An 18,112-nucleotide genomic window follows, 5' to 3' on the forward strand; every position below is an offset into this window, starting at 1 on the left:
GGTGGTTCATCCAGTTAAGTATCTGCCTTTGGCCCAGGTCATAATCCCAGGGTCCTAGGATGGAGCCCCGTGTCAGGCTCCCTGTTCAGGAAGGAGTCTGCTTATAACTCTTCCTCTGCCTCTTTCCCCTGCTCATGCTCTCTCTCTCTCTCTTTCTCTCTCACAAATAAAATCTTAAGGGAAAAAAAAGCAAACCATGAAACTAAAACCAAACCAACCTATCCTCTCACTTTAAAGGCTAAGAAACTGGGGCACCTGGGTGGCTTAGTTGGTTAAGTGTCTGCCCTATGCTGAGGTCATAATCCCGGAGTCCCAGGCTCGATCCCCAAATCAGGCTCCCTGCCCAGTGAGGAGTCTGTTTCTCCCTCTCTCCTGCCTCTCCCCTTGCTCCTTCTGTCTCTCTCGTTCACACTCCCTCTCTCTCAAATAAATAAATAAAATACTTAAAAGAATAAAGGCTGAGAAATCAGCAATGCCTACTTTACACTTACACAAGTATTACTCAAAAGCTATTAACTAAAATGATAGTTTAAATATATTTATTAATTGAATACTGTAAAACTCAAGAGTTTAATAAAGCAAAATAAACCTGGTTGATACAGCGTTTTCCTTTACTTTCTCCACTAAACCAATTTCTTCTTTAGTACTTTGCTCTTCCAATACAATCTTGTTTTCTTCTAATGAAGAAGGAGATGTACTATTGACAGGTGAAGAAAGCTCCTGACATTCACGAACAATTTTGTGATTTACATTATCTGGGCTAAAAGGAACACAGCTTTTATCCTTTGAATGAACATCAAGAAGTACACATACTCCTATTACAGAAAAGAACAGAAAATTAAAATTGACCCAATACAAGTAGACATCCAAAGAAAATAAATCCCTCAACATTAAGCAACTGTAAAATTCTGTATTACTTTTAAAGTTTATTCTTTTTCGTTCTGAATTTAAATACGTGATCAGGGCGCTTGGGTAGCTTAGTCAGTTAAAAGTCTGCCTCTGGCTCAGGTCATGATCTCAGGGTCCTGGGATCTTCTCCCTCTTCCCTTCTCCCTTGCTTCTCCCTCTGCCTTTCCCCCCTATACATATGCTCTCTCTCTCTCTCTCAAAAATAAATACAATCTTAAAAAAATAATAAAAGTGATTACATATTTTATGCCAGAGATTTGACTTGTTCTAGGCCAAATCATTCTTACAGACTAGAATTCTTGTGCTATTAGAAGTAAAAATGAGGGAGGCCTGGGTGGCTCAGTTGGAGGTCTGCCTTCAGCTCAAGTCATGATCCCAGAGTCCCAGGATCATGTCTCACTTCAGGCTCCTTGCTCAGCAGGGAGCCTGCTTCTCCCTTTATCTGTGCTCCCCGTGCTGTGCTCTCTCTCTCTCTGACAAATAAATAATAAAATCTTAAGGGGAAAAAAAGGAAGTAAAAATGAATCTGTTATCTTGACTAACTACACAGCCTCAAATGAGTTTCAAGATAGGATCACCTTCATTCACAAATTTTTAAAACCTGTTTTTATGTTCTAGAGATTTGTGACAGGTCCTGTCACAAAAGCAATACTCTGCCGTTGAGAAAGGAGCTGACCTGCCTGGCTAAGTCAGTAGAATATGTGACTCTTGATCCTGGGGTCATGAGTTCAAGCCCCAACTGGGTATACAGTTTACTCAAAAAAAAAAAAAAAAGAGAGAGAGAGAGAGAGAGAGAAATGAGACTGTGTAAGGAACACAGACCAGAAATTTTCCTGATAAATGTATAGTTATGGGGCTAGAAGTCTAACACCTAAAACAAATGGCAGGCCACTAATCTCCAGACAAAATAATTAACAGGACTATAGTTAACTATCCATTTAGTAGACTTAAAATAGAAGGTACTCCATAAGCTCAGCCTAAAATACTGTGAAAATCTGAGTTGACATATCTTTTGGCTCAGTCCAAACGAACAGAATAGTTGCAATTAAATTATTTCAGTGACTGCTACTGTCCCTTCATACTATATGTGATTATAGATTCACAGTTAACTGTGAAGACAATCCAAAGCAGAAGTCCCTTTGCTAAGGAAATGTGTGTTAAATGATCAGTGATCAATGGGTTCACTTAATCAACGTTTATGATGAGAAAAGTAAAGGACTCACTAGATTATTCCAGGAATACAAAGTTTTCTTAATAAAGCAAGTGCACTATTTTGAAATGGTGGCCACTACATCTAAAGGAACTAAGTTAGACGGATCAATGTACACAGTATTACCTTTTTCTGGGGAAAAAAAAAAAGACCAACTTCAAATGTAAAAGGCAGGTACTGACTGACTACTCAGTTGTGGGTATAATTTCTTAAAAGCTGTACATTAAAAGGCTTTTCTCAGTTAAGACTTAACTTTCATTCTTACCATCACTCTGTTCTGCCCCGATCTCTGACTGCAACACTAGATCTCCCATTGCAAGTAACGTTATAGCAGCTTCAGTGCTTCCATCACTGGTACCTTGTGAAATACACCAACATTAAAACAGAAAAATGAAGCTGAAAATTGAAGTTTATTTACTTAGAAAATATTTTTAATTCAAGCATTTACTCTCTAGTAACAAGTTTCAATATCCTGCATACCATTAATTCCTTACAGCAGTACTGGTTACTACAAAACAAGAAATAATTAACTGTTAGCTTTTACTCACTGAAAATTCCTCCCTCCTACTAAATAACTTAATACCTTCAAAGAAAATACATCTGGGCAGAATAGAAGAAGTAAGTAATATTTCTTTATTAAACATTTAACTCTTAACTCACTTCATAAAGTAATTATTCCAAGAATCCAAGTTTCTCTAAGGGTAACATATACAAAAGTTAAAATTTTGTTCAACTCTCCAGTGAAATTACTTACTTGCTAACTAACACCAATACTAAATCACTTTGTTAGTGTTAACCAAGTAGTTTTATCAGTTTCCTTATTAACAGTTACCTGTTTCATCTTGGGTATGTTCATCTGTGTTCATTTCCTAAAAGAGGAAAAGATAAACAATGTCTTACATATTTTCCCAAATATATGTTCTATGTCTCAAAATCCATATGTTTTACAGAACTTCAATGCTTCTGATTACAAAGGAATGCAAACTGTTTTCTCCCTACACAATTATTTATTAACATTTCATACAGAAGTAATTTAAAAGCCAAGTTATTTTGTCTCTTGCTCCTTATTTTACCTTTTCCTTGTATTACATGCAAATTTTTTCTTTTTTTTTTTTTAAAGATTTTATTTATTTGACAGAGAGAGATCACAAGTGGGCAGAGAGGCAGGCAGAGAGAGAGGAGGAAGCAGGCTTCCTGCAGAGCAGAGAGCCCGATGTGGGACTCGATCCCAGGACCCTGAGATCATGACCTGAGCCAAAGGCAGGGGCTCAACCCACTGAGCCACCCAGGTGCCCCTACATGCAAATTTTTAAAAAGATTTTATTTATTTATTTGACAGATCACAAGTAGACAGAGACGCAGGCAGAGAAAGAGAGAGGGAAGCAGGCTCCCCACTGAGTAAAGAGCCCAATGCAGGACTCGATATCAAGACCCTGAGATCATGACCTGAGCTGAAGGCAGAAGCTTAACCCACCGAGCCACCCAGGAGCCCCACATGCAAATTTTTAACTCTAATCATATTGCATTTACCATGTGCACCTACTATTCTTAATTTACTCCTTCACTTTCATAATCCTTGAGCTTCAGTCGTATCTGTCACTAGTTTTAAACCAGTAGAAACCAAAAACTAAAGAACCTGACAATTTTTCACACTAGGTGGCTTAAAACTTAAATGAATTTTAACATATTAAAAAGTTACATGATTTATGTCCAATATGATATCATAAGGAGCTCTGCTAACCCTCTCTCCAGTGAAACTGATGAAATTTATTAAAAACAAACATTTAAAGCCTCTGAAAATGTTCCGAGGGCAAAAGACACATCTTTCTGAGAAAATTGATGAAAATACAATAACAAAATAGAGAGCCCGTGCTTTTGAACTAAGACTGCTCTCTCCCCGTCGTTCTTCCCAGCTCAGTGAAGCAGAGACCCCACGTCAGAACCTGCAACCAAGAAAACAGGGTCTTTTCTCCTTGCAGGTCCCAGCTGGAAAGCTTTCTTTCTAGAAAGAACAGGACTTCAGCTCCTGACACCACAAGAATCTGGTGTCAGATTCGTAATAGAAAACAGAATTATTTAGTATGAACTTGCACACAAAAAATCAATAAAATACCAGAAAACCAAACACAGCAACATATAAAACTTGGATGCAATTTTTTTAAAGACAATTTATTTGACAGATATCACAAGTAGGCAGAGTGGCAGACGGGGTGGGGAGGGGAAGGAGGCTCCCCGCTGAGTAAAGAGCCCAAGTGGGCCTCGATCCCAGGACCCTGAGATCATGACCTGAGCTGAAGGCAGAGGCTTAACCCACTGAGCCACCCAGGTGCCCCCAAAATTTATTATTTAATATCAAAATTCAATGTAATACATGACATCAATACAATAAAAAGGTAAAATCAGACGATCATCTCAATAGATGTAGAAAAAGCACATGACAACATCCAACACCCTTTCATGGTAATACTGTTATGCAAACTAGGAAAAGACTAGAACATCTTCAGTTTGATCAAAAAAAATAAAACATGAAAAGTCCACAACTAACATCAAACTTAATGGTGAAAGGCTCAATACTCTCCTCTCAGACCAGTAATGAGACAAAAATGCTCACTCTCGCCATTTTTGTTCACCACTATACTGGAGGTTCTAGCAAGGGCAATTAGGTACGCAGAAATAAAAGACATGCTGGGGCACCTGGGTGGCTCAGTCAGTTAAGCAGTTCCCTTTGGCTCAGGTCATGATTCCAGGGTCCTGGGATCAAGTCCCTCATCAGGCTCCCTGCTCAGGGAGAACCTGTTTCTCCCTCTCCCTCTGTCTGCCTCCTGCCTACTTGTGTTCTCTCTGTCAAATAAATAAATAAAATCTTAAAAAAAAAAAAAGAAAGAAAAGAAATAAAAGACATGCTGAGTGAAAAACATTATAAGATGGGGCATGTGGGTGGCTAAGGTGGTCAAACATCTGCCTTCTGCTCAGGTCATGATCCCAGGGTCCTGGGATCGAGCCCCGCACTGGGTTCCCTGCTCAGCGGGCAGCCTACTTCTCCCTCTCCCTCTGCCTGCTACCTTCCCCCCCACGCTTGTGCTCTCTGTCAGTATATGAATAAAATCTTTAAAACAGAGAAAAAAGAAAAAAAGTGTTATGAACTGAATTCTTTCACCCAGAAAGATATGTTGAAGTCCTAACCCCAGTAACATGAATGTAACCTTATTTGGAAATAAGACCTTTCTAGATGTAATAAAGTTAGAGGAGGTCATACTGGATTAGGGTTGGCCCTATCCAATATGAGAGGTGTCGTTAGAAGAAAAAAGTCATAGAGATGCACATACAGGGAGACTACCATGTGGCACTGGAGGCAAAAATTAGAAATGTGCTGCCACAAGCCAAGGAAATGACAAGGTCTGGTGGCAACTGTTAGAAAGTAGGAGAAAGGCCAAAATGGTTTTCCCTCAGAGCCTCCAGAAGGTGGCACCTCGATTTTTGGACCAGCCACCAGAACGATAAAAAAATAACCTCCTGCAATTTTGAGCTACCTTGTTCATGGCATTTTGTTATAGCAGCACTGAGAAATCAATACAGAAAGGCAGAACTAAAAACCATCTCTAGTCACATGTCATGATCTCATATGTAGAAAATCCTATGGAATCCACTTAAAAAATAAAAAAGGAAAGTAAAAACTATTAGAACTAAAGAGCTCATAATTCAGTACCAGTTAGTTTGTACATTTTAGGAGGCTTTTCACACTAACTATCCATCTATATAATTTATAGTTTGACATGATATGTTTGTTTAAAGAATTACATAGTATAAACTCATTAAGGTTACAGAGTATAAATTCACTAAGGATCTGGGGAAAAGAAGCAGCTTAATGTAGAACTAAGCTTTTAAAGTATGTGTATTTTTTAATTCTGGTCTTGGTACAAATGTTAGTTATGCCTTATTCATTTCACAATTAGATCACTATGCTGTGACATGGTTTATATTCATGCTGCCCTGGGTACTTTTATAATTATTTGTTGCAAACTTGTGACTGTCCCTATTAACTTTCTTTTCTGTAAGTACTTTGTGAACATTTCTTAAACTTTTGCTTATTTAATTCTGAATAAGAGCTATTCATTAAAAAAGAAAAAACTAAAGAGTTCAGCAAAGTTGCAGTACGTAAGACCATTATACAAAAACCAATTATATTTCTAGACACTTGCAATAAAGAACCTGAAAGTGAGGGGCACCTGGGTGGCTCAGTGGGTTAAGCCTCTGCCTTCAGCTCAGGTCATGATCTCAGGGTCCTGGGATCAAGCCCCCGCATCAGGCTCTCTGCTCGGCGGGGAGCCTGCTTCCTCCTCTCTCTCTCTCTCTGCCTACTTGTGATCTCTCTCTCTCTCTGTCAAATAAATAAATAAAATATTAAAAGAAAAAAAAAATTTTTTAAAGAACCTGAAAGTGAGACTGAGAAAACAGTTCTATTCACAACAGCATCAAAAATAACAACATACTTGATAATAAATTTAACAAAGGAAGTGCACTGCAAAGTATGAAACACTGCTGAAAAAAATCAAAGACAACCTACGTAAATGGACAAATACGCATGTTCTTGGATTGGGAGACTCAGTAGTAAGATGGGACTAGCTCCCCCCAAGTGATATACAGATTCAATGCAATCCCAATCAGAATCTTAGATAATGTCCAGAAACTGACAATTTTTTAAAATTCATATGGAATGCAAGAGTCCCTCAAAAGCCAAAGCAATTCTAAACAAAGAATCAAGTAGTATGACTCACACTTTCCCAATTCCAAAACTTACACAAAGAAACTGCAGTCAATGGAGCATCACTGGTATAAGGACAGACATATGAATCAATGGAATAGAGACAAGAATTCAGAAATAAATTCACTCATGCACAGCTGATTTATTTTTTACAAAAATGCAAGGTAATTCAATGAGGGAAAAATAGTCTTTTCAAAGAAATACTGCAACAACTGTACAGTCATATGTAAAGAATGAAGGACTGTAACATCACCCCACATACAAAAATCAACTCAAAGTTGATTAATCAAGACCTAAATGTACAACTTTAGTGAAATCTATAAAACTATTAGAAGTGGGATGCCTGGGTGGGTGCCTGGGTGGTTCAGTGGGTTAAAGCCTCTGCCTTCAGCTCAGATCATGATCCCAGGGTCCTGGGATGGAGCCCTGCATCAGGTTTTCTGCTCAGCAGGGAGCCTGCTTCCTCTTTTCTCTGCCTGCGTCTCTGCGTACTTGTGATCTCTGTCAAATAAATAAAATCTTAAAAAAAAAAAAAAGTGGGACGCCTGAGTGGCTCAGTCAGTTGAGTGTCTGACCCTTGATTGCGGCTCAGGTCATGATCCCATGGTCATGAGATTGAGCCCCCGTGTCAGGCTTCACGTCTGGCTAAATATTCTCTCCCTCTCCCTGTGCCTCTTCCCCCAACCCCTGCTTGTGTGCACACTCTCTCTCTCAAAAAATAAGAAATAAATAAAACTATTAGAAGAAAAATTGGAGTAAATCTTGAGGACCTTGGCTTTCACAAAGAAATCTTAGATATTACAAAAAAGCATGAATAACAAAAGAAAAAAGATAAATTGGACTTCATCACAATTAAAAACTTTTGTACTTTAAAGTGAACCATCGGGCGCCTGGGTGGCTCAGTGGTTAAGCCGCTGCCTTCGGCTCAGGTCATGATCTCAGGGTCCTGGGATCGAGCCCCACATCGGGCTCTTTGCTCGGCAGGGATCCTGCTTCCTCCTCTCTATCTCTCTCTGCCTGCCTCTCTGCCTACTTGTGATTTCTCCCTGTCAAATAAATAAATAAAATCTTAAAAAAAAAAATTAAAGTGAACCATCAAGAAAATTAAAATACAACTTACAGAAGAAAATATTTGCAAATCATATATGTGATAAGAGATTTGTATCCAGACAATATAAAAAATTCTTATAACTTAATAATAAAAAGACAAATAAACCAGTAATGTTAAAAAATGGGAAAAGGGGGGCGCCTGGGTGGCTCAGTGGGTTAAAACCTCTGCCTTCGGCTCGGGTCGTTATCACAGGGTCCTGGGATCGAGCCCCACATTGGGCTCTTTGCTCATTGGGGAGCCTGCTTCCTCCTCTCTCTCTCTGACTGCCTCTGTGCCTACTTGTGATCTCTGTCAAATAAATAAATAAAAATCTTTAAAAAAAAATGGGAAAAGGTTCTGAATAGACATTTCTGCAAAGATGATATAAAAATGGCCAATAACCACATGAAAACATGCTTGATGACATGAGTCATTAGGGAACCCAAATCAAAATCATAACAAGGTGCCATTTCGAATCCACTAAGTATAGCTAGATCCAAAAAATCAAGTAACAAATGTTTGTAAGGATATAAAATTAGAACCCTCATACGCTGCTGGTAGGAATGTTAAAATGGTACAGCAGCTTTGGAAAACATTTTGCTAATTCCTCAAATGATTAAACATACAGTTACCATATAAGCCAGCAATTGTTCTCCTAAGAAGGTATCTAACAGAAAAGAAAACGTAATGTCAGAGGCCCCTGGGTGGCTCAGTGGGTTAAGCCTCTGCTTCCGGCTCCAGGTCAGGGTCCTGGATCGAGCCCCGCATCGGGCTCTCTGCTCGGCGGGGATCCTGCTTCTCCCTCTCTCTCTACCTGCCTCTCTGCCTACTTGTGATCTCTCTCTGTCAAATAAATAAAATCTTTAAAAAAAAAAAAAAGAAAGAAAGAAAACGTAATGTCAGTATAAAATCTTGCACGTGAATGTTTACAGCAGCATTATTTATAAAAGCCAAAAAATGGAAACAACCTAAATGTCCATGAACACATGAACAGATAGACAAAATGCAGTACTGTCTACAGGGAGAGTTATATGACCACAAAAAGGAATGAAGTACTGATACATGCTAGAACATGGATGAACCTGAATGCTAAGTGAAAATGTCAGGCATAAAAGATCATATTGTAGGAGTCAATCGGTATGAAACATCCAGAATAGAAAATCTATAGAGATGGGACGCCTGGGTGGCTCAGTTGGTTGAGCAGCTGCCTTCGGCTCGGGTCATGATCCCAGCGTCCTGGGATCAAGTCCCGCATCGGGCTCCTTGCTCGGCGGGGAGCCTGCTTCTCCCTGTGCCTTTGCCTGCCATTCTGTCTGCCTGTGCTCGCTCTCTCCCCCTCTCTCTCTGATAAGTAAATAAAATTAAAAAAAAAAAAGAAAATCTATAGAGACAAAAAGTAGATTATTAGTTACCTAAGCCTGGGGAGGGTCGAGAGGAAATGGGGAACAACTGCTTTGAGACCTAAGGTATCTTTCTGAGGTGATGAAAATGCTCTAAAATTGACTATTACAATATTTACACCTACCTATAAATATACCAGAAAACAATGAATTATACTTCAGTGGGTGACTTATTTGGCGTGTGACATTAACAACTTAATGAAGTTGTTTAAAAGGGTGCCACACCTGGGTGGCTCAGTCGGTTGAGCGTCTGCCTTCGACTGAGGTCATAATCCCAGAGTCCTGGGATCAAGGCCTGCATTGGGCTCTCTGCTCAGGGGGAGTCTCTCTCTCCTTCTGTGCTTTCTCTACCTCCCTCTCTTTCTCAAATAAATAAATAAATAAAATCTTTAAAAACTAAAAAAATTTTAAAAATAAAGTTGTTAAAAAAGTAGAATTTGCTGTCTTCTCCAAAAACAAGAGAAGTACTAACCAAATAGGGAAGAGTACCAAACAAAATGCAACTAAATATATTTTAAGTAATTTATATTTAATATAGATTTTTTAAGACTTTATTTATTTGACACATAGAGAGAGATCACAAGTAGGCAGAGAGGCAGGTAGAGAGAGAGGGAGAAACAGACTCCCCAGCAAGCAGAGAACCCGACACGAGGCTTGATCCAGGACTCTGAGACCATGACCTGAGCCGAAGGCAGAAGCTTAACCTTCTGAACCACCCAGGTGCCCCCATAATATAGATTTTATGCAACAGACCCTTAACGTAAATTTATGAGGCTCTTAAGAGTTCTTCAGGCACATACACAAAATCAATGCTTTCCAACTGAAACACAAAATCTATGGATTATTCACCAGTTTCTCCTATTCATACTCACAGCTCCCTACATGATAGAAATTAGCAAGAATGGCTCATAAACTTAAAGCTTTCAAAATAAACCTCCATTCTTTTGAAAGTAAACAAAAAATTAAAAACAAAACATAATAAAATGGGTGCTTACGACAGATAATGCCTTCAAATTTTCTTCTTGTCTCATCTCCTGAGTAGTCACATCTGTGTTTGACAGTGGATTTTCAACAACAGCTATGCCTATATCTGGTACATTCACAGTTATTTCAAGCTGTCAAAATGAGAAGTTTCATTATTTCATTTTGGGATACTAGTCAGTATAACAAAATGACTAAGTAAAATAAAGTATTAAACTGAATGAACAACTCACATTCATACACAATTAAAAACTGAAGTATAATAACTCGACAGCAACTTGGCAAAGTAAAACATTTAAGGTTTTGGAGGGGTCTGTGATCCTTACAAACAGTAAACAAAATTTCCAAGGTAATCTCCTTAGTACCTAGCATTTCCCTGTCTATGATCCCCACTTTGTCTCTATGTTCCCATAATTTCTCTCACCAATCTGTGAACATTTATGCAGCGCTTCCTAAAAGCTAGAAGGCTACAGTACAGATACAAGGGTATAAAGCTGAGTAACTCAAGTGTAGTCCCTACCTTCAAGGAACTCACAATCTGAGAAAAAAGGACATGCAATTATTTAACTATATACCATCTTCAGTGCTGTAATAAAGATGAGTTGAAAGCACTTGGAAAAATTTACCATGCATCCGCCTCTGCACCAAAGCAACTATGCTCTCCAACAACCCCATGATAGCCATGGCCATGGACATGTGAAAAAATTGAATTCATTCACATTTGCTCACATAATAGTCTTTTTGGTCATCGATCCCTATAATCTGGGGACTAAAGGACTAAGATTTCTCTCCTAGACTGTATACAAAACAATCTGGCTTCTAGTCCCTTATTTATAGAAAGGTAAGTATAAAAAACTATGATTCAACAGAAAGTAAATAAAGAGTCAAGTATGAAAATCTGCCTTCATGATATAATTAAAATAGTAACACTTATGCGTTCTGTATCTGTTTTCTCAGAAGCAAATATTAGAGAAAAATCTTTGCTACTATCCAGGATGAATGAGAAAGCTAATGTGACTTGAATAAACAAAATATTTTCTCAAGAGTTGGGAATGGATGACAAATGGAAATACTATAGAATCTGAAAGTTGGTTCTTTAAGGCACTGTCTAGTTTTAAAGCTTTATTTTTTTAAACAGCTTTACGGAGATACGATGTACATACTAAGAATTCACCCACGTAAAAAGTATATAATTTGATGTTTCTGTAATATGCAGTTATGAACAACCATCACCACAGTCACTTTTAGAACATTTTTATCACTTCAAAAAAGAATCCAATATCCATTAGTTATCACTCTCTTAACCCCTCATCTCCAAAACCCTAAGGCAAACCACTAATCTATATTCTGTCTCTACAGATTTTTCTGTTTGAGACATTTCATACGAATAGATAATTATGTGATTATATGATTCTTCTGCAACTGACTTCTTTCACTTAAAACGTGCCTTTCAGAGGCACCTGGGTGGCATCTGCCGTCAGCTCATGTTGTAATCCCAGGACGCTGGGATCAGGACCCCTCCTTGGGGCTCCCTGCTCAGTGGGAAGTCTGCTTCTCCCTCTCCCTCTCTAGCTCTCTCCCTCTCTCACCAAATAAATAAATAGATAGATAGATAAATCTTTAAAACAAAAAACAAAACAATGTGCCTTTCAACCAATGAAAATAGTAAAATACAAAACATAAAACTAAATGAATTCTCATGCTATGTTAACCGGCTGTCCTTGCACAAAAATTAACTTTCCGGGGGGGCGCCTGGGTGGCTCAGTGGGTTAAAGCCTCTGCTTTTGGCTCAGGTCATGATCCCAGGGTCCTGGGATCGAGCCCCACATCAGGCTCTCTGCTCAGCTGGGAGCCTGCTTCCCCCTCTCTCTCTGCCTGCCTCTCTGCCTACTTGTGATCTCTGTCAAATAAATAAATCTTAAAAAAAAAAAAAAAAACTAACTTTCCTTTTGTATTTTCTTGGTTTCAAATAAAACATAAATTCATTATCTTCATCTTAGAACTTTCAGTTTTAAGAAATTTCATTTTGCATCATTTTTATTTAGTTTCAACCATTCTAATTCATGAACTTTATAATATCTAGTATGTGATTATTAACAGTGAATAAATAAAGGTAGTTGTGGACTTCCATTCATCATAAATGTGAAGCTACAGATTCAATAGTCCATTAATTCTGGATTTAACATTACTTGAATTGGTTTGAGTTTCCTACTTCTTTTGTTATCATCATCACTACTACCTCAGTTAATTCCTAAATTCTGTTGCAAATGACTCAGAAACAATCACAAATGATTAATACAAAAGAGATGTGGTTGTGCTGCTCTTTAAGCCAAGTAAATTACTAAAAATTGAAGGAAAAACAAAGATGGAATACTAGACCAAGAGGCAAAACAGGAGCGCTTATAACAAAGTAAGTCGAAATATTATGTTCCTCTATCATCTACTCATTAGGATGGCTATTCTGAAAAATAGCCATAATATAAAAATAGCCATAAATAAATAAAAGGGCTGGTGAGAATATAGAGAAATCAGAAGCGTTGTATACTACCAACAGGAAGGAGAAATGATACAACTGTTATGCTATGTATGAAAGTTTTTCAAGGGCACCTGGGTGGCTCAGTGGGTTAAGCCACTGCCTTCGGCTCAGGTCATGATCTCAGGGTCCTGGTATCGAGTCCCGCATTGGGCTTTCTGCTCAGCAGGGAGCCTGCTTCCCCCTCTCTCTCTGCCTGCCTCTCTGTCTGCTGTGATCTCTCTCTGTCAAATTAATAAATAAAATCTTTAAAAAAAAAAAAAAAAAAAGAAAGTTTTTCAAAAGAGTAAAAACTGGTGTATAATTTACCATATAATTATGACTCTGCTTCTAGGTATAGCCCCAAAAGAATTGAGAACAGGACTTAGAAGAGATATTTGTATACCCATGTTCATAGCAGCACTCTCTACAGTAACAGCCAAAAGGTGAAGGCAACCAACCATCCACTGACAGATAAAAAGATAAACAAATGTGGTACAGATACATGATGAAATACTATCAACCTTAAAAAAAGAACACTCTAATTCAAGATGGATGAACACAAAAAGAACACATGCTTCAATATAGATGAACTCTAAAAACTTTATACTCAATGAAATAAGCCAGTCACAATGAGGACACACTGTATGATTTCAGTTACCTGAAGTACCTAGAGTAATGTCATAAAGATGAAAGCAGAATGGTGTTTGCCACAAGCAAGAGGGGAGGAGGTAATGGGAAATTATCGTTTAATGGGTATAGTTTCAGTTCTGCAAGATGAAAAAGTTCTGTGGATGGATAGTGGTGATGGTGTAGCACAATATGAATGCACTTAATGCCACTGAACTACACACTTAAAATGGCTAAGAGGATACATTTTACGTATATTTTGCCAAAATTTTTAACAAGAAAAAAATAAAAAGAAGTACGTCCCTTCTACACTCTCTACCAACCAGCCCCAGAAAACACCTGCCAAAATGAAAAAGAAAAAACTAATCAGAAAATAGATTAAGCAGTCTCCACATACAAATGAAATTAGATTTCGATACTTATTATTATAATAAACTACCTCGTGGTGGACCTGGGTCACAGAGGTTATGTAATCACAGGAGGCTCCAACTGATTCCTTCAGATATTCCCCAGGCCTCAAACAAATTACATTTGGTAGCGGCTATTTAGAAAATGAACTTTTCAAATCTTAATAATCACTAAGAAGAAACAATGATACGCTAAAAGAAAAAAAACAAGGCAAAGTTCTAAGAATTAAAAAAACAAACTACCTCTTCCATTGTTTCCTCGATCTGAGCAGGAACAGGTTCGGGAGACCTAAGACCAATGGGAACAAACACTGGAGCTTTGTTTACTTCTTCTGGAGCAAGATGGTAACTTTCATCTTCATAATCTGGCTCAAAATCTTCATCATCATCTTCATCTTCTTCCTGTGAAGCCCGAAGAGTCACCAGCGTGGCCTTGGAAGCACGAGGTTCCTTCCTAGAGGTCTTACTTCGAACTCGTTTTGATCCACGCCCTCTGGTGACACTTGGTTTCATCCTGCGATGCATTCTCCTTCCACCATGATCTACCTCACACTCAGAAGTAGAAGAGGCAGTTGTTCTTCGATCCAGACCAATTTTAGAGTAATTTGATTCTTTTAACAGCTGTGGAGAGCTGGATGTTTAATCAAAATAACAACAGTCATTATATGCACATGGAGGACATTTTAATGAAACCAAAATTTCAGAATGATATCCCATTTCAAGCATTTAAATTGAAAATGACCACAATCCATTAAGTCAAAAACTTACTCTGTGAAATGAAGAAGGAAATGTACTATTACTACCAGTTCCTTTTTCATTCTTAGTTACCTACCCTCAAATTTTTCATATTAAGTTTTTAACTCTGGGCCATTTTTTCCTTGCTATTTAAGTGAAGAGGGGATATAAGACTGGAAATTATTAGAAGAAAATGAGAAAAGGAAAATGGTCCAATAAAACAAAATGAGCTCAAAAAGAAGTGATACTCTGAGGGTTGCTGGGGGGGAGAAGGGGTGGGGAGAGGGTAGCTGGGTTATAAACTTTGGGGAGGGTATGTGCTATGGTGAATGCTGGGAAGTGTGTAAGCCTGATGATCCATAGACATGTACCCTGGGGCTATTAATACATTATATATTAATAAAAAATTTAAAAATTTTTTTAAAAAGTGATACTGGTGTATCCTACTGGGTAAACAGACTAGGTTAAAATAAAGAAGGAAAGGCAAAAAATCCACCAGAACAGTTGTTTTTTAGAACTTAAGTTCTTTTCCACTATTCTTAAAACCTATAGAACATGAGCACCCTTCAGGTGTATTTGTGACCCCACCTGAACTAGCACTTTAATTATTTAAGTAACAGATACTGCTACTTTGGTCAGGCTTCCACTCATGTCTAATACGCTCAATATCCAGAAATTTTAACTGTAGGAAAGAAAAATCTTCCTAAGAACACCAGAAAAAGGTAAACTTTAATAAATAAAAATCCTAAGCAGGAAAGGAGAAGACCTGTAATTATCAACCAATCTACACTTTTCTTAACAAACCATGTTTTTACTCTACCAATAAGTTATGGCAAGACATCCATAAAAAGTTACTTTTATTTCTTATTCTGAAAGTATTTGTTAAATAAAACCTTACCTTGATAGTTTACTGAGACATGGCTCTTCAGCAACTGAAGACACAGAATTATCCCCTACGGTTTTTCCTCCAGCACTTCCTGATGGTCCAACTTCTAAATGAGCACTGCTTTTGGCCAAAGTAGCCTCCGTGGAATCTACACAATCTTTTCTTGCTGAAACCTCCAAAGATGTCAGAAACTCAGCCTTTTCCTTAAGTTTAAGAAGAAATAGCTCATATTACCAAGGAAACAATATTTACGATCATTTGGTTCAGTGGCTAGGCCTAAAGCTTTAAGTTTACACACATACAAGTGACTGGTTTCTAACTTTTTATAATATTAGAAGGTCACTCAATTTTTATAAAATTAGTTATAATACAAAAGACAAAACTATATTTTTAAAAATTATCTCCTTCATGATTTTGACAAAACAGAGCCCACCGACAAAAAGTATTTTTTTCAAACTTACTTTTTGAAGGAGGTGGGTGTCAGAATCTCGGGGCTGCAGCAAATTATCTTCTGGCTTCCTTGCCTCACTCTCATCTGCTCTGTCTTTTTCTATGCCTGGCTCATCTTTCTTACCATGTGCTCGTCCCAAATTTGGCTTAACCTTTCGGAACTGCCTTCTTACCAAATGTGCTGGACTAGGAACAGACCTTTTAGGTTCATGTCTAGAATGAAGTACAAATTATGATGAAAAAACAAAATCAGAATCCCATATCGACAAGAGAGCTGTTATATCAAACAATTTGGAACACAAAACAATACTGTGTTCAAAGAGCTGTTATATCAAACAATTTGGAACACAAACCAATACTGTGTTCAAAGCTTTTATAATTTCCATTTTCTGTATAGTCTGGAAAATAGTTTTCAGTAATAATCTTTTTTTACTTCACTCAGATTCTGGTGTGTAGTGTCAAGGTACATTAAGTAATCTTCAGAGAGATAACTAGATACAAAAAAAAAAAACCTGCCAGTAGTTGAACATGAATTTCACAATGGTATTTTTTTTTTTTAAGATTTTATTTATCTGACAGAAAAAAAGAGAAAGAGAGAGCACAAATAGGCAGAGCGGAAGGCACGGGAAAGGGAGAAGCAGGCTCTCCACTTAGCAGGGAGCTCAATGTGGGATTTGATCCTGGGACTCCAGGATCATGACCTGAGCCGCAGGCATCAGCTTAACCAACTGAGCCACCCTGGTGCCCCCACAATGGTACTTTAAACAAATATCAACTGGGCTCCGACGCATGAACAAATATATAATGTCACAACATCCTTGGAAACTTCTGGTTCGAGACCAGGCTTGAAAGCCAGAGTCCATTCTCCCATCACAGACCTATCAGTTTATGGAAAAAGGTTTACTAATAGCCACTGTCACAGGATCTCAAAATAATCATTTTGTGTCTGCCAAATCAGAAAAAGACAAGGTTTAATATTCAACAGAGTAGGTATAGTTCCCAAAACAACCCCTGAAGAGCTATCTTAAGTTCTCCTGGAAAATATTTTAATACCTGGCAAGGATCTGAATTCTGAATTAGAGAAGCTTTAAACTAATATAAACCTGGATATTATAAAGAAAATTAGGCATATAAGTATCTATCAGGAGTTCTCTGAAAAAATCTATATTAAAGAACTAATTATTTTTTTTTAAGATTTTATTTATTTATTTGACAGACAGGGATCACAAGTAGGCAGAGAGGCAGGCAGAGAGAGAGGAAGGGAAGCAGGCTCCCTGCTGAGCAGAGAGCCCGATGTGGGGCTCCATCCCAGGACCCTGAGACCATGACCTGAGCTGAAGGCAGAGGCTTTAACCCACTGAGCCATCCAGGTGCCCCTTAAAGACTAATCTTAAGTAATATTTCTAACAAATTACCTAGCAAAGAAGTACTCAGTTACATTACCCAATGTTCCAACTCTGCCAAGCTCTTCTGGCAGCAAAACACCAAGGAAGTTCACTGGAAATTCTAACAAGGTTATGATGCTGGCTAAATACATTCCAATGTAGGCTAATGAATTTAGGAAAACAGATTATATTTAAAGTAAGTTATTTACAGTCACCTGTGATTCTACAAAGGCAAGTAAAAGTAAAATAAATATATAAACCTAACACACTACTTAAGTCAAAAGGGACAATAAGATAATACTGGACTTAGGAACAACCTAATTTAAAAACTATAAAGATTTTTACTCTAAAGAAAGCATCAGTCATGATAAAGTGAACAGCTGGAATAAATTTCATGAATAGAAAAAGGGTTTCAAGAGGAAAAAAAAAAGGGGGTGGGGTGAGCTGGAGCATGGGTTTCCATAAAAAAATTAAAAGTTTGATTTCTCTCATTAAAAAACACAAAAGTTGAGCATAAAATCTCTTGAAACATGTAAAGTTTCTTCCAGGAAAGTCTGCTTATGTAACTACAAGAATCTGCTAGTCTGAAAGTCACAAATCCTGAAAACTTAAGTTTAAAAACTAATTTGCCAGTGTTTATTTTGAACAAGCCATTCAAATCCTCTTGGTCTAGCCAGTTAATGACAAATGAGAGCATTAGGAAAGGCTGAACTTGAAGGTCACTAACCTTTAAAGGCTCAGTAAGTCACAATCAA

General features: G+C 37.8%; 1 protein-coding gene across 7 annotated transcripts in view; it reads right to left on the reverse strand.

Annotated features, from left to right (window-relative positions):
• BDP1 (B double prime 1, subunit of RNA polymerase III transcription initiation factor IIIB) overlaps positions 1–18,112 on the reverse strand; it is a 96,058-nt gene that overhangs the window by 24,745 nt on the left and 53,201 nt on the right. For 6 of the 7 annotated variants that reach the window (XM_045075237.1, XM_045075236.1, XM_045075239.1 and 3 more), the window contains 7 exons: positions 15,984–16,185; positions 15,535–15,725; positions 14,145–14,532; positions 10,367–10,486; positions 2,952–2,988; positions 2,385–2,477; positions 590–815 (listed from right to left, as the gene is read on the reverse strand). In XM_045075237.1, coding sequence (XP_044931172.1) covers positions 590–815; positions 2,385–2,477; positions 2,952–2,988; positions 10,367–10,486; positions 14,145–14,532; positions 15,535–15,725; positions 15,984–16,185 — 1,257 coding nt within the window. The remainder of the gene's footprint in view (positions 1–589; positions 816–2,384; positions 2,478–2,951; positions 2,989–10,366; positions 10,487–14,144; positions 14,533–15,534; positions 15,726–15,983; positions 16,186–18,112) is intronic. The other variant, XM_045075240.1, reaches the window with a different exon arrangement.

This window comes from Mustela putorius, unplaced genomic scaffold, assembly GCF_011764305.1.
Source record: "Mustela putorius furo isolate JIRA1106 unplaced genomic scaffold, ASM1176430v1.1 tig00000145_pilon_pilon_pilon, whole genome shotgun sequence".
NCBI lineage: Eukaryota > Metazoa > Chordata > Mammalia > Carnivora > Mustelidae > Mustela > Mustela putorius.